The following is a 15337-nucleotide window of genomic DNA, read 5'->3' on the forward strand; positions in this document are numbered from 1 at the left end:
GAATGCCCTAACATGCACACGTGGCGGAATAAGGGCTTCTTGACTTGGGCGTCTATGCGTTGCACTTCCGTCAGCTTCGTATCCCGCTCTCGATGTTCGCAGCTGTAACAGTGAGGGGATGTGTACGTCATTTTCGAAAACTATCAGGGTATAAAGGAAAAGAACGGATTGAAAACGGTTAGCGGGAGGGAAACTCGGAAAAAGATTGTTCATCATCCATCGGCTTCCCTCCCTCTTTCTCTTCTCCCCAGAACCCGCTGTATAAGGAAAAGGGTGAAACCGAACGCAGAGAAGAAGAAGAATAAGGAGGAGGAGAAGGGTTCAGAGTCGTCGTGTTCCTTCGGAAGAAAGGAGGAGAGGAAAAGGAGGAGATTTGAGTCGCCTTCTTCCTCCGAGATAAGCAGGAGAAGAAGAGGAAGAGGAAGAGGAAGAGGAAGAGAAAGAGGAAGAGGAAGAAGAAGAGGAAGAGGAAGAAATGATGGAGGCGGCGATGGATTTGATGAGAAGGATACCTCCGAATCAATCGGAGGCCGCGCTTTCCTCCCTCTTGGCCCTCCTTCCCCAGCACTCTCACGACCTCCTCTCCCGCGTCGATCAGCCGCTTCAGGTCAACTTTTTTTTTTCTCTTTTCTGCCTTTCCCTGTTTTTCCGACCCCGATTTTCATCCGGAATTTGCATTCTAGTGTTCTTCTGGGCCTCTTTTTATCCTGATTATGTTTTCTTTTCTTTTTTTTTCCCTTCTTGTGTTCATTTTGAAGATCTTTAAATCTCTAGAGCGATTTTCCTTCGTTTCCGTTCTTTGATTTGCTTCTGGGTCTCTGAAAAAAAAACGTGCTTGATTGTGATCATTGTTGATGTGTGATTACTTGAGAACGCGTTGAGATCTTTTGATCTTTCTGATGAAACTTTATTTTCTCTCTTCTTTTGTGTAATATTGCTCTGTGTTTTACTCCTTTTGGAACACATAGTTATAACTGGGAAAATCATGACTGATGGAAAAACTATTTTCTCTCTCTCTTTTTTTTTGTGTAATATTGCTCGGTATTTTTTTTCTTCTAGAGCACATAATTATAACTAGGTAAATCGTGATCTTGAGGGACGAATTTGAAAATAATGAGCTTTTTCCGTGTTTTATTGTGTGTAATTCATTTATAGTTTCTTTTCGGCATAAGTCGCTGCAGTTTTGTTACATTTTCACGAGTCTGGTCGATCTTGATGAATTTTGAGAGTATTTGGTGAATTGTTGATTTACTTCTTTTTTTTCTCATAAATTTGTTGGAAGGAACTCGTAGTTTTACTTTTCCTCCCCCTTTTGGCCTCTTTTGGTTGTTATTTTTTGTATGCCCTTTCCTAATCATTTACTTTTTGCAAACAGTGAACATATTTTTTTTTACTCATATTGTATGGATCAAACGTCGTCTTGTATTCACTGTCTTGTTTATTATCACATTAGCTGAAACTCTTTCCCTTTTGTCTTGTTTATCATCTCGTTAACTGAAGCTCTTGAACTTTGTTTATCGGCACTATGGTGAGCATGTTCTCTAGAAAATGTCATAGCTAGGCGCCTGCAATTTTCAGGGGTTTGAGAATGGAAGACACCGTTTGAGTTAAAGATGCAATTTGTTATGGTAGTTTTTGAGGGTTATGAATGTACAGATAATCTGTGGTAATCCTATTCTGGATGGTTATGCTATATGGCAAATAGGATTCTAGTAGATCTCAACTCCTGTATGGCCGTTTATGGCTGGAAGTGTATCATGTGAACAATTGGATCTGGAGTTATGGATTATTAATGAATCATGTTTCCTTCTATCTTGTTCATGTCATAATTCATGATGGTGCCTAGAGATTAGATGGTATCCTGTTAGTGTAATGAATTGCTGTCTTCCATTTAACTGCCTTTTCTCTGGAACTTCTCTACATAAGAGATGTATGCACATAGCCATAAAAGTAAACAATGACATTCTATCGGCCATGAATTTCTTTGTTTTTTTTTTTCAAAATTTAGGGTTTACCCAGTTTTTATTAGAAAATATCACCACAAATACCAATTTAAATAAATTAAAATCTAAAAGGAGCAAGATTAATACAAACATGTCAAAATTAGATGGGACATTTTTCTTGAAAATTTGCATATGAAATCATATAATTTGATGATAAAATTGTTGCTTTCATCAATATATTGCAAAACCTCATGCTCTTTTGCAATATTTTCAGAAATATTGCAATATCCTGAATGACCTGTATATGACACTGCTGCGGAGTAGAAATATAACAATTTTATGAGAAGTAGGAAACAAAGGTAGTGATATTTATATGTGATTGTATAAGATATTCATCTGGGATGCAATATATGTTAACTTAAAATGTCTTCTATGTTATGATATATGTGAGAAAGGCTCTGAGGTCCAAATTCCTAATGTGAAAGTAGAAATTACCAAGTGAAGATACATGATTTCTATGAATTTAGATGAATGGTCATGCCGAATGCAAATAAAAACAAAATGCAAACAGTGATTAATGACAAAATCAAGACTTAAAGTCACTAAAGAAAAAAACATGAGTAAAGTGAAGGATATGATGTTGTCCTTGCCAAGGACATGTTTAACTGTCTGTGGTCTGTTATATATTCTGTGTCTTTCTGTTCAATGAGTATGCAGGGAAAATGAGGTGTCCATGTTTTATAGGTCTTATGCCAAATTCAACAAGCTTCAAATCCTCAAAATTGTGATGTCTTGAGTATCCTCTGAATGTTGCTCGTGATTGCTGTAATTAAAAAATCAAGACTTAAAGTCATTGAAGAAAAAAACGAGTGATGGATATGATGTTGTCCTTGATGATGACATGCTTTACTGTCTGTGGCCTGTCATATACACCTTTTTGTTCAATGAGTATGCGGGGAAAATGTGGTGTACATGTGTAATAGGTCTTATGCCAAATTTAACAAGCTTCAAATCCTCAAATTTGTGTTCTGTCTTGACTACCCTCTGAATGTTGCTCGTGATCAGTGTAGATACAATGATCATCCAGTTTTAGACAAAGTATTTCTTTAAGCTATATGGTTTGTCAAGGTCTAGGATTGCAAATGGCACCGAGAATATATTGGCCAATTGTAAACTTGTTTCCTTCTCTGGTGAACAACCAAACATGTGAAAGACATAAGACATTTATCTTGTTACTTTAAGCCATATGAGATAATGTTGGTAATGCTTTATTCAAAACCCAGTCACAGATGTCACTGGTGCTTTGTTATGATATATTCATTGAGATTTTCTATAATGATAAGGATCTCCTCAAGAATATCCTGACATTTCAGAATATAGCACTATCTTTGAACTTATCATTGTGTCATCACAATTTTATCACCACAGTATTATGTGATCATCTTGATTTTATCCTAAAGAATTGTTCTGAATTTGTTAAAATTTTCTGAGATAATCCAAGAAAAATGTCTTGATGATGGAGTTGGAGCATTCAGCTGTGGATTGAATAATCTTATGGAAAAGTTAGCTTCCAGTTTAGGATTGATCACCTGCCTATGCTGAAAATATTACAGAAAAATATGGATAAAAACTGGAGGTAATTGTAAACTTGCTGATTGATGGTTCAAACCCAATGGAGTCAGGTTTTCAAGTATCATCTGTGTCTGGATAATAGAGTGGTTGTGTAGAGGTAAGCCAATGTGTTATAGCTCAAGCAATGTCCAATGATTCTGGTATTGATGTACAAGTTAGGCATTTCTGTTATGAACCTAAACAGGTATTGACATTAGTTTTCTTGAGGCATTCATGCACTATGGACATGAATCTGTAGATGTAACGCCCCAAATTTCAAACTTGCGAACCTTTTCAGAAAAACAGGTAAGAGACTAGAAATATCTTTTTCCTTCAGAGTTTGATTATGAAATCAGCGGAAAATTTTTCTTTTGATAAATCATAAGGCATGCTGACAACTTTGGGCACGTTAGCTAAAAGAACCAAAACTCACAAGATTCGGATATCACAAGGAAAAATCCGATACAAACCCATAGCGTCCAGGACGCGAGCTAAGAGCAGGAAGAAGAAGTCTTGAAGCCATCTTGCAATCGTGCCATCGCCCGTAGAGTACCTAATCATCATTTGTACCCATAAAATGAGTTTGTTTCGCAAAAAACTAGTAGGTGCACAAGAGAGACTACAAGAAACTGAATTACGTACATTTAATTCAGTAGGTTACGCAGTTTAAAACAGATATGCAGTTAAACAGGTAAGCAATGCAAGCAGGTGAATAGTGCAAACGCGTAAGTAGTACAAACGAATAAGTAGTGCGAGCGAGTAAGTAGTGCAAGCGAGTCAATAATGCAAGCGCGTAAGCAGTGCAAATGCGTAAGTAGTTCAAACAGCAAGCAGTTCAAAGCAAGTAAGCAATTCAAAGCAAGTAAGCAGTGCAACTGACAAACGCAGCCTACGATTCAATTGATCGTAGGCTGTGAACCACCACACAACTAGCTTGTTCTCGTTCCTAGAACGAGGTCTCTGCATCTAATCACCATCAGGACATCGTTTGTCGCTCACTACTTCTAACAACCGCTTTGTCCTAAACAACCTTAATCTATTTTCATCTCTCAAAGTCTTACGCGGCTAACTGTCACCGGTTATGACTCACTAAGGCGTCATACTCTTTCAGAAAAGCTCACCCTTCCGTAGAAGGTCCAAAACATGATCACTAACTCAAATCGCTAACGATCTGATTCTCACACCTGAGTCATGCATGTAATCATGCTAAAATAGAAAGCCGAAACTATGAATTCATAGTTGGCCATCACAAACAATCTCAGAAGATCATCACAGCTCACCATAACTTTTTATGGTAATCAAAAACACAAGATCCACGTCGGATCGCTCGGTCCGGGAGATATACGACCTAACAAGGAATTACCGCCTTAAAGGGTATACCTGATCTTGGACCCTACACTTCCTCACAGGAGTTCACCGTCTTTGCGGCTACCCGTTCGTGGACAGTGTACATCCTCACAGAGATCTCCCACTCTAGCCGGGTCACACTCTAGCTGGGTCACCTGATCTGGGAAATGTATAACCTCACAGCGAAACCTTTGGAACACCGGTCCCTAACAAATGCCATATCCAATGAAAATCATTGCGATACACGCATCAACAAAAATGACCGCTCTCAGGGTCGATAGCCACTAATACAAACAACAAGATCAACGCCGAATCACCTGGTCTGGGAAATGTATAACCTCACAAGGAATTCCGCCCTAGATGGTATACCTGGTCTTGGACCATACACTTCCTCAGAAAGAATTATCACTCTAGCCGGGTACCTGGTCTTGATCATACACGCCCCCGCAGATAATCCTTTGGAGATCAGGTCCTCGACAGACACCATATTCAGTGATACACACATCTATACAATCGACTGCTCCGAACAGTTGACCACTCTTGGGGTCAGTTGCCACAATATGGGCACAAGCATGTATATTAGCATACGCATTGTATCACTTCACATAGAAGCATATAATCCTACTTATCGTATTGTTGCTACAAGGAATATTGCAATCCTCAAATAGGCCCTCAAAGCATGCATAAACGACACATGAGAACGCGCAGATACGGCAATCCAGTTGATTCTATGGGCGAAGAGTAACTAACTCTACCCGTCAGCCAAACAAAACAACTGAATAAGACAAACACTCATAACAATGCTCGTAAAACATATAATTACCATAAAATGGCTCAGTCCATCAACAAGTAATTAAATTAATCGTAAGGCCTAAACCATTCATATGGAATCATATAACAATAGTTATATCAGTAGTGCAAGCAAATCAGTAGTGCAATCGAGTCAATAGTGCAAGCGAATCTCACGACCCAACAACCAATGTGAACAGACTTTATGTTCAGATATTTACTGGCCTGCGGGTACGCGCAGGCAAAACGTAGAAACAACTGAGACTAGTTCGGGCGTCTGTTATTCTATGTATTTTCAATAACCTGAATAGCTAGTTGGTTCTGCTCTAAAAGGGTCGGCTTTAGCCGAGAGAGAATTCCCCAAAGGAGGCTCTGCCACGGATGCATCCAACCTCTGCAGAAGTGTTGAACTAACTATTGTAGCCTCTTTTCCCTTAACTCCAATGACTTGGGAGGCCGGATCATTGCCCGTGGGGTGGTTGTTAACAACTTGTCCATTGGAGTTTTGTACCGCTCTGTCCTCTCCCTTGACAGAACAACCAAAAGCGAATGAGTGCGTTAGGGGTTGCTTAACTAACGACCATCCTATGCTGTGGTCTTTAAACCACTCGAGCATCTTGCCTGTGAAGGCGAATGTGAGGCCATTTATGTGATTACAACATTTTGCATTTAACGCTGTTCGAGGTCGCACGACCGTCTCATCCGATCATCGCAGTACTAGACGTGTCGTGCACGACTACAAGTACTCTAGGATGAAGGGGGTATAACTGCTCAATAGAAGCCTCAACAGGAGTGTTTCACAAAGATGTAAAGTTTATCAACTTTACTTTATCTTTTGAAACAACAGTACCTTGTGCCAACATTATGCATGTGATTATCTTGAACCACATCCGCTATCGGGGTATCTACATGTCTCGCATGACTCGATGCCGACCTTGATAGACGGGATACAGGTTTCTCAACAGAACACCCGCTAAGACGTTCGCTCGAACCCCAAATTCGGGATCACCCAAGATAAGCCAAAAAGGCGAGCAGAACCAGCCAGTCACATCCTTCCAAATGCTTCGATTTGTAGCAGTCTTTGATGCTTTTGCGCAGCACCCTAAAATCTCAAGTCCACTCTGTAGGACTGCGCACACGAAGAGCCAGGATCCTTGCGAGGTATCCCTCTCCTTTGACGAGGATGTGTCGCTCGCTCCCAACTGAACTCTTGTCGCAAGAGGGAGAGTGGTAAATGCCCCTTGCATCCTCCACGAGGATGCCTTTAAGGCATACGCAAAGAGCAAGAACCTGAACGTCATCTGCAATAGCAAGGCAATACCAACACATGCAAAAGCAAGATCCTACTGCAAAGCGTGACGACAAAGTAAAGACTGTAAGCAGGAGTGCAACGCAAAACCTTTGCGAGATGCGCGATGGCAAAGTAAAGACCGTAAGCAGGAGTGCAACGCAGAACCTTTGCGCGATGCGCAACGGCAAAGTAAAGGACAAGGATCGCGAAACCGCGTCCTTAAGTTAAATGCGTACTCGTATAAATATATATGATATATATATGCATATATATTTATTTAATTGCCCTTTTCAGTTAATTGAACTCAATTCAATTGTCCAAGTCTTCTGTGCAATCTTCTCCTACTTTTGAGAGTTCCAAGCTTGTTGTCGTCCACAAATGTACGCGATTGGCAACTCGGGTTGCGGAGCGCGAGCGGGATCCATCGTACGAGCTGCAAAAGTAACAATCTTAGCAAGCTAATACCAAAATAAAAGGTAAGGGGCACTGTCGACGTCCTGACGTAAAGGAAGCAGAGGCAGGGGCATCGTGCACATGCGCACCTGCTATAAGCGCAAGAAGCAGGGGCAGGGGCTGCGATCCCCTGCTGACTTGCTGTCAGCGGACTCTGAGGAGGTAGGGGGTTGCACCCCTGCCCTCAAAAAGCGAGGGCAGGCAGGGTTGCGCCCCTGCCTGACAAAGCAGAAGAGAGGCAGGGTCAAAGCCCCTGCCTGTCAACAACGAACGGAGGCCTGCCTGATACGAGGGAAAAGCGAGGCGAGGGGGCTTGCCCCGGCCTGCCGAAAAAAACAGCGAAGGCAAGGACGATGCCCTTGCCTAACGAGAAAAGAGGCACAGGGAGGGCTCTGCCCCCTCCTCTGCCGTAACAGGGAGCAGGATCGGCCCCTCCCTTGCCGTAACAGGGAGCAGGGAGGGGGATCGGCCCCTCCCTTGCCGTAACAATGAGCTGGGAGGGAGCTCGACCCCCTCCCCTGTCAAAACAAAGAGCAGGGAGGGGGCTCAGCCCCTCCCCTACCGTAACACGAAGCAGGGAGGGGGCTCAGCCCCTCCCCTGCCGATCAAAAGGGCAGGGAGGGAAAGAGCAAGGAGGGGGCTCAGCCCCTCCCCTGCCTAATAGGGAGCAGGGAGGGGAGCTCAGCCCCTCCCCTGCCGTGACAGAAGGAGCAGAGAGGAGGGGGCGAGCCCCTCCTCTACCGGAAGAACCACGAAAAGGCAGGGGCTCCGCCCCTGTCGAGAAATCCACAAAGGGTAGGGAAGCAGAAGCCCCTGCCGAAAAGGTGGGCCGACACAGGGAGCTCCGCTCCCTGCCGGCGAAACAAGATGGACAGGGGGAGCGGAGCCCCCTGTCGACATGGCAAGTGACAGGGGGCGGAGCCCCCTGCCGACGTATGGCGACGACAGGGGGCTTTGTTCCCCTGTCAGTCGACCCAAAGAGAGAGACAGGGGGGAGTCCCCCTGCCGACGACAGGGGGCTCAGCCCCCTGTCGGCCGATCCTGAGAAAGGCAGGGGGTAACCCCCCTGCCGATGAGAGGCGACGGCAGGGGGCTCTGCCCCCTGTCAGTCGATCTCTCAAGAAGAAGAAGAAGAAGAGGCAGAAGGAAAAGAAAAGGGGAAGCGTACCTGAAGAGTCGCCGGAGCGGAAGGCGATGGCGGTGCCACCGATGCCTTCGCAGAAGAGGGAAGAAGGTGGTTGTCGGCTCCCTACAGCACACAGGATGAAGGCGGTGGCCGGCGGCGAGTCACCGGCGTCGGTGGCCGCAAGGAGGAACGAGGGGGAAAGAGGGAGTCGGTCGGGGAAGAGAGACTGAGAGACGAGACGGGGAGGGGGTTTCGAGAGCCTCCCCTCCTTCGCCGCTGCGTGCTTTTAAAAGCACACAACCGACTTATTTACCCGGGTCGGATCCGGGTCCGGATCCGGCCCGGATACAAATTTTTTTTCTTTTCCGACTTTTACATCCTACCCCCCTTAAAATAATTTCGTATGCGAAATTTCTATTGCATTCATTGGTCAAAATACAAGTCAGGGTACTTTTCTCTAATATTTAACCATTCGTAAGCCGAATCTTTCTTCGAATTCCTTGCCATCCTTGGAGTAAACAAGGAATACCCAAGATGAAAATCTTAGGAAGCTCGAAAAAGAAGCCAAAAACATCCGTACTATTCATGCGTAACATGAGTAGTTTACAAAAAACCCAGCAATGCTGGTACATAAGCAGAATGCGTCAAGCCACTTAGCTTAACAACGCTAAAAACATTTATAAAATAAGAAAAATTGCATAATTACAGCGCGATGCGGATGCTCAATGATCAAGAATCTTTACTTTCCTTAGCTCTGATACCAAGTTGTAATGCCCAAATTTCAAACTTGCGAACCTTTTCATAAAAACATGTAAGATACTAGAAATATCTATTTCCTTCAGGTTTGATTATGAAATCAGCGGAAGACTTTTCTTTTGATAAATCATAAGGCAAGCTGACAACTTTGGGCACGTTAGCTAAAAGGACCAAAACTCACAAGATTCGGATATCCCAAGGAAAAATCCGATACAAACCCATAGCGTCCAGGACGCGAGCTAAGAGCAGGAAGAAGAAGTCTTGAAGCCATCTTGCAATCGTGCCATCGCCCGTAGAGTACCTAATCATCATTTGTACTCATAAAATGAGTTTGTTTCGCAAAAAACTAGTAGGTGCACAAGAGAGACTACAAGAAACTGAATTACGTACATTTAATTCAGTAGGTTACGCAGTTTAAAGCAGATATGCAGTTAAACAGGTAAGCAATGCAAGCAGGTGAATAGTGCAAACGCGTAAGTAGTACAAGCGAATAAGTAGTGCGAGCGAGTAAGTAGTGCAAACGAGTCAGCAATGCAAGCGCGTAAGCAGTGCAAATGCGTAAGTAGTTCAAACAGTAAGCAGTTCAAAGCAAGTAACCAGTTCAAAGCAAGTAAGCAGTGCAACTGACAAACGCAGCCTACGATTCAATTGATCGTAGGCTGTGAACCACCACACAACTAAGCTTGTTCTCGTTCCTAGAACGAGGTCTCTGCATCTAATCACCATCAGGACATCGTTTGTCGCTCACTACTTCTAACAACCGCTTTGTCCTAAACAACCTTAATCTATTTTCATCTCTCAAAGTCTTACGCGGCTAACTGTCACCGGTTATGACTCACTAAGGCGTCATACTCTTTCAGAAAAGCTCACCCTTCCGTAGAAGGTCCAAAACATGATCACTAACTCAAATCGCTAACGATCTGATTCTCACACCTGAGTCATGCATGTAATCATGCTAAAATAGAAAGTCGAAACTATGAATTCAATATTGGCCATCACAAACAATCTCAGAAGATCATCACAGCTCACCATAACTTTTTATGGTAATAAAAAACACAAGATCCACGTCGGATCGCTCGGTCCCGGAGATATACGACCTGACAAGGAATTACCGTCCTAAAGGGTATACCTGATCTTGGACCCTACACTTCCTCACAGGAGTTCACCGTCTTTGCGGCTACCCGTTCGTGGACAGTGTACATCCTCACAGAGATCTCCCACTCTAGCCGGGTCACACTCTAGCTGGGTCACCTGATCTGGGAAATGTATAACCTCACAGCGAAACCTTTGGGAGACCGGTCCCTAACAAATGCCATATCCAATGAAAATCCTTGCGATACACGCATCAACACAAATGACCGCTCTCAGGGTCGATAGCCACTAATACAAACAATAAGATCAACGCCGGATCACCTAGTATGGTAAATGTATAACCTCACAAGGAATTCCACCCTAGATGGTATACCTGGTCTTGGATCATACACTTCCTCAGAAAGAATTATCACTCTAGCCGGGTACCTGGTCTTGATCATACACGCCCCCACAGATAATCCTTTGGAGATCAGGTCCTCGACAGACACCCTACTCGGTGATACACGCATCTATACAATCGGTAAATGCCCCTTGCATCCTCCACGAGGATGCCTTTAAGGCATACGCAAAGAGCAAGAACCTGCACGTCATCTGCAATAGCAAGGCAATACCAACACATATGCAGAAGCAAGAGCCTAGCGCAAAGCGCGATGGCAAAGTAAAGACTGTAAGCAGGAGTGCGACACAAAACCTTTGCGCAGACTCCGAGGAGGCAGGGGGTTGCACCCCTGCCCTAAAAAAGCGAGGGCAGACAAGGTTGCGCCCCTGCGTGACAAAGCAGAAGAGAGGCAGGGTCAAAGCCCCTGCCTGTCAACAACGAATGGAGGCCCGCCTGATACCAGGGAAAAGCGAGGCGAGGGGGCTTGCTCCGGCCTGCCGAAAAAAACAGCGAAGGCAGGGGCGATGCCCCTGCCTAACGAGAAAAGAGGCACAGGGAGGGCTCGACCCCCTCCCCTGTCGTATCAGGGAGCAGGGAGGGGGCTCAGACCCTCCCCTATCGTAACACGAAGCAGGGAGTGCCAATCAAAAGGGTAGGGAGGGGGCTCAGCCCCTCCCCTGCCGTAACAGAGAGCAAGGAAGGGGCTCAACCCCTCCCCTGCCTAATAGGGAGCAGGGAGGGGAGCTCAGCCCCTCCCCTGCCTAATAGGGAGCAGGGAGGGGAGCTCAGTCCCTCCCCTGCTCTGACAGAAGGAACAGAGAGGAGGGGGGCGAGCCCCTCCTCTGCCGTAACAGGAGGCAGGGAGGAGGGGCTCGACCCCTCCCTTGCCGTGACAGAGGGAACAAAGAGGAGGGGGGCGAGACCCTCCTGTGTCGGAAGAAGCCCCTGCCGAAAAGGTGGGCCGACACAGGGAGCTCCGCTCCCTGCCGGCGAAACAAGATGGACAGGGGGAGCGGAGCCCCCTGTCGACATGGCAAGTGACAGGGGGCGGAGCCCCCTGCCGACGTATGGCGACGACAGGGGGCTTTGTTCCCCTGTCAGTCGACCCAAAGAGAGAGACAGGGGGGAGTCCCCCTGCCGACGACAGGGGGCTCAGCCCCCTGTCGGCCGATCCTGAGAAAGGCAGGGGGTAACTGTAAAATTGTCTATGAAAAGACAATACGCAAACGAGCACAAATAATATAGAAAAGATGTACACGAAGGCACTCTCACAACACTTGAACAAAGTACGCAAAAGCGTAAAAATAATAAACATGCACAATGGCATGTATTTTATAGAAATAACCAAATGCACAATGGGAACACCCCTATTTCCTTTTATGAAAAAGCAAAAAAATATAAAGAATAAAAAATAAAAAAATAAAAAGAAAGAAAAATACAGCATATTCCAAATGGAATATGCGCAAGAGGGAAAATTACAATAATACCCTTATCGGGTAAAAATAAAATATATATATATATATATATATATATATATAAATATATATATATATATTTATATATATAGAGATACATATACATATATATATTATATGTATATGTATCTCTATTTATATAAGTATATATATTTATATTTACATCAACGATTTTGGGAGATACATTTTAACACCCCCTCAAACTTACGGTGTGATAACCGCAAGTTTGTCAAGGAGGAAATGAAATCTGGGCGAACATAGAGCTTTGGTGAAGAAGTCAGCAAGCTGATACTCAGACGTGACATATGGCAGGTCAATAACCTTCTTCAAGTATTCTTCTCTGACATAATGGCAGTCCATCTCTATATGCTTTGTTCGCTCGTGAAAGGTGTGATTCTTGGCAATATAAATTGCACTTTTATTGTCACAGCACAACTTTGTTGGTTCTTTGATAAACACTCCCATATCTTCCAAAAGACTTCGAATCCATACAATTTCTATGGTGGTAGACGCCATGGCTCTATATTCGGCTTCAGTGGATGACAGGGAGACTTTCTGTTGCTTTTTACATCGCCATGAGTTCAACGACTCACCTAAGAAAACACAGAAACCAGTGGTGGAGTGACGGTTACTAGGGTCACCTCCCCAATCAGAGTCAGTATAAGCAAGCAATTTCAATTCAGAGGAAGAGGATAAGAATACTCCCTTATTTACCGTTCCCTTCAAATATCTGATGATGCGAAGCACAACACTCATATGAACGGTTGTAGGAGCATGCTGAAACTGGCTGGCGATGTGTATAGCATGTGACAAATCGGGTCGAGTAATGCTAAGATACATTAAAGAACCTACCAACTGCCTGTAAGCAGTAGGATCGGTTAGAGGGACACCGTCGTCAATCTTCATTTTTGCTCCAACAACTTCAGGAGTTTCGCATATTTTGACATCAGAAATACCTGACCTGTCAATAATCTCGCAGGCAAGTTTGGACTGAGATAGAAAATAACCACGTTGCGAATATGCAACCTCAATTCTAAGAAAATATGTCAGAAAACCTAAGTCTGACATCTCAAATTTTGAAGTCAAGACGGATTTAATACCCTTAACTCCTTGAACATCATCACCTGTAATTAACATGTCATCAACGTAGAGTAACAAAATTACAATCCCTGCATTAGATTTTCTAGTAAACAAGGCAGTGTCAGTATAATATGAGGAAAAACCATTTTCCAACATCACACTGGTAAATCTATCATACCAGGCTTTGGGGGCCTGCTTTAAACCATAAAGAGCTTTACGAAGACGAAGAACTTTATCTTTAAGAATTATCATGCCTGGTGGGGCATCCATATACACTTCTTCGTTAAGATCACCATTTAGGAAGACATTTTTAACATCCATTTGAAAAATGTTCCAATTTTTAATAGATGCAATAGTAATAAGACACCTAACGGTAACCATGCGAGCCACAGGGGCAAAGGTTTCTTCGTAATCAATTCCATATTCTTGCCCATACCCTTTTGCAACTAAGCGAGCTTTATACCTTTCTAGGGAACCATCGCTCTTGGTTTTAACTTTAAATACCCATCGACAACCTATAGTTTTCTTTCCTATAGGTAGAGTTTGGAAATCCCAAGTTTCTGCCCTTTTAAGAGCATTAAGTTCACTTTGCATGGCTTCTTGCCATTCTATGCATTTTTTAGCTTCTTCAAAATTTCTTGGTTCAAAATAAGAGTGAATGGCACTAAGACAAGCCCTATATCAGGGTGAAAAAGAGTCAAAAGAAACAAAACGAGTTGGGGGTCTTCTATTCCTTTCAGATCTTCTATGGTCAAGAATAGGAGAAATCTCACTATATTGATCAATAGCACTTCTAAAGGTGTCTTGGTTTCTACGAGAGTAGGTTATTGGCTCACTTGGAACTCTACTTTCTTGTTCATTGGATGAGTTATGTTCACCAATATCTGCATCATCTTCCTTATCATGGTTTAATGATACCTCATCATCACTAGATATATCATCATTACTAGACAATAAATCAAATAAGGAGTAATCAAAATTTTCTTGTTGAGAAACATTTTTTTCAAAACCACTCTCGTTTTCTAAAAAAGTTACATTTCTAGAGACATATAGCTTATCATCTCTAAGGTCATAACAACGAAAACCTTTTTGAGTTTCGGAATAACCAAGAAAGGCACAAGGAATAGCCTTGGGAGAGAGCTTGTCATTCTTATCCGTAAGTATAAAACACTTACATCCAAAGACTCTTAACCTATTATAATCAGGTTCAAGCTTATGCAATACCTCAAAGGGAGATATTTTTCCTAATATCCTAGATGGTAAGCGATTTATCAAATAAACAGAAGCAAGAGCTGCTTCAGCCCAAATGTTTTTAGGAATATTTTGAGATATAAGAAGGGTCCTAGTGGTCTCAATAATGTGCCTATGTTTTCTTTCAACCAACCCATTCTGTTGAGGTGTTTTAGGGCAAGACCTTTGGTGAATAATTCCGTGATCCTCAAGATATACCTTAAATTGATTGGAGAGATATTCTCCTCCAGAGTCACTTCTAAAAATCTTTATGTTGCTGTTGAATTGATTTTTAATCATTGAATGAAAATTTTTAAAACATGAAAACACTTCATGTTTAAACTTAAGAAAATATATCCACGAGTATCTGGAAAAATCATCCACAAATATTACGTAATAAGAAAAACCTCCTTTTGAAACAACAGGTGCAGGTCCCCAAACATCCGAATAAACAATTTCGAAAGTTTTAGAAGAGAACATAGTTCTTTGCTCAAAAGGTAAACTTCGCTTTTTCCCGAGAATGCAGTCATTACAAGAAAAAGAGCTTTTACATGGGTCTTTTGCAAATTGTAAATATGATAACTTGGTGATATTAGGATGACCAAGTCTTTTGTGCCACACATTTATATCTTTATGTCGGGCAACATTACACAAAACTTTTGGAACTTGAAGAGATTCCATATAGAATAAATCTCCTCTTCTAAAGCCTTTCCCAATCAATTTCCCAGACTGGCGATCCTGTATTAAGCATTTATCACAAGAGAA

The 15337-nt window shown here is 43.0% G+C and overlaps 1 protein-coding gene across 1 annotated transcript in view; it reads left to right on the forward strand.

The window, feature by feature from the left end:
* The first annotated feature begins 215 nt into the window (after positions 1–215).
* Positions 216–15337, forward strand: part of CPB (Subunits of heterodimeric actin filament capping protein Capz superfamily) — a 68334-nt gene continuing 53212 nt past the window's right edge. The window contains exon 1 of the mRNA XM_089987640.1: positions 216–607. Within this exon, the coding sequence (XP_089843766.1) occupies positions 476–607 (132 nt within the window). The 5' untranslated portion in view covers positions 216–475. The remainder of the gene's footprint in view (positions 608–15337) is intronic.

Source organism: Nuphar pumila, chromosome 14, assembly GCF_984573655.1.
Source record: "Nuphar pumila chromosome 14, dmNupPumi1.hap1.1, whole genome shotgun sequence".
In the NCBI taxonomy this organism is placed as follows: domain Eukaryota; kingdom Viridiplantae; phylum Streptophyta; class Magnoliopsida; order Nymphaeales; family Nymphaeaceae; genus Nuphar; species Nuphar pumila.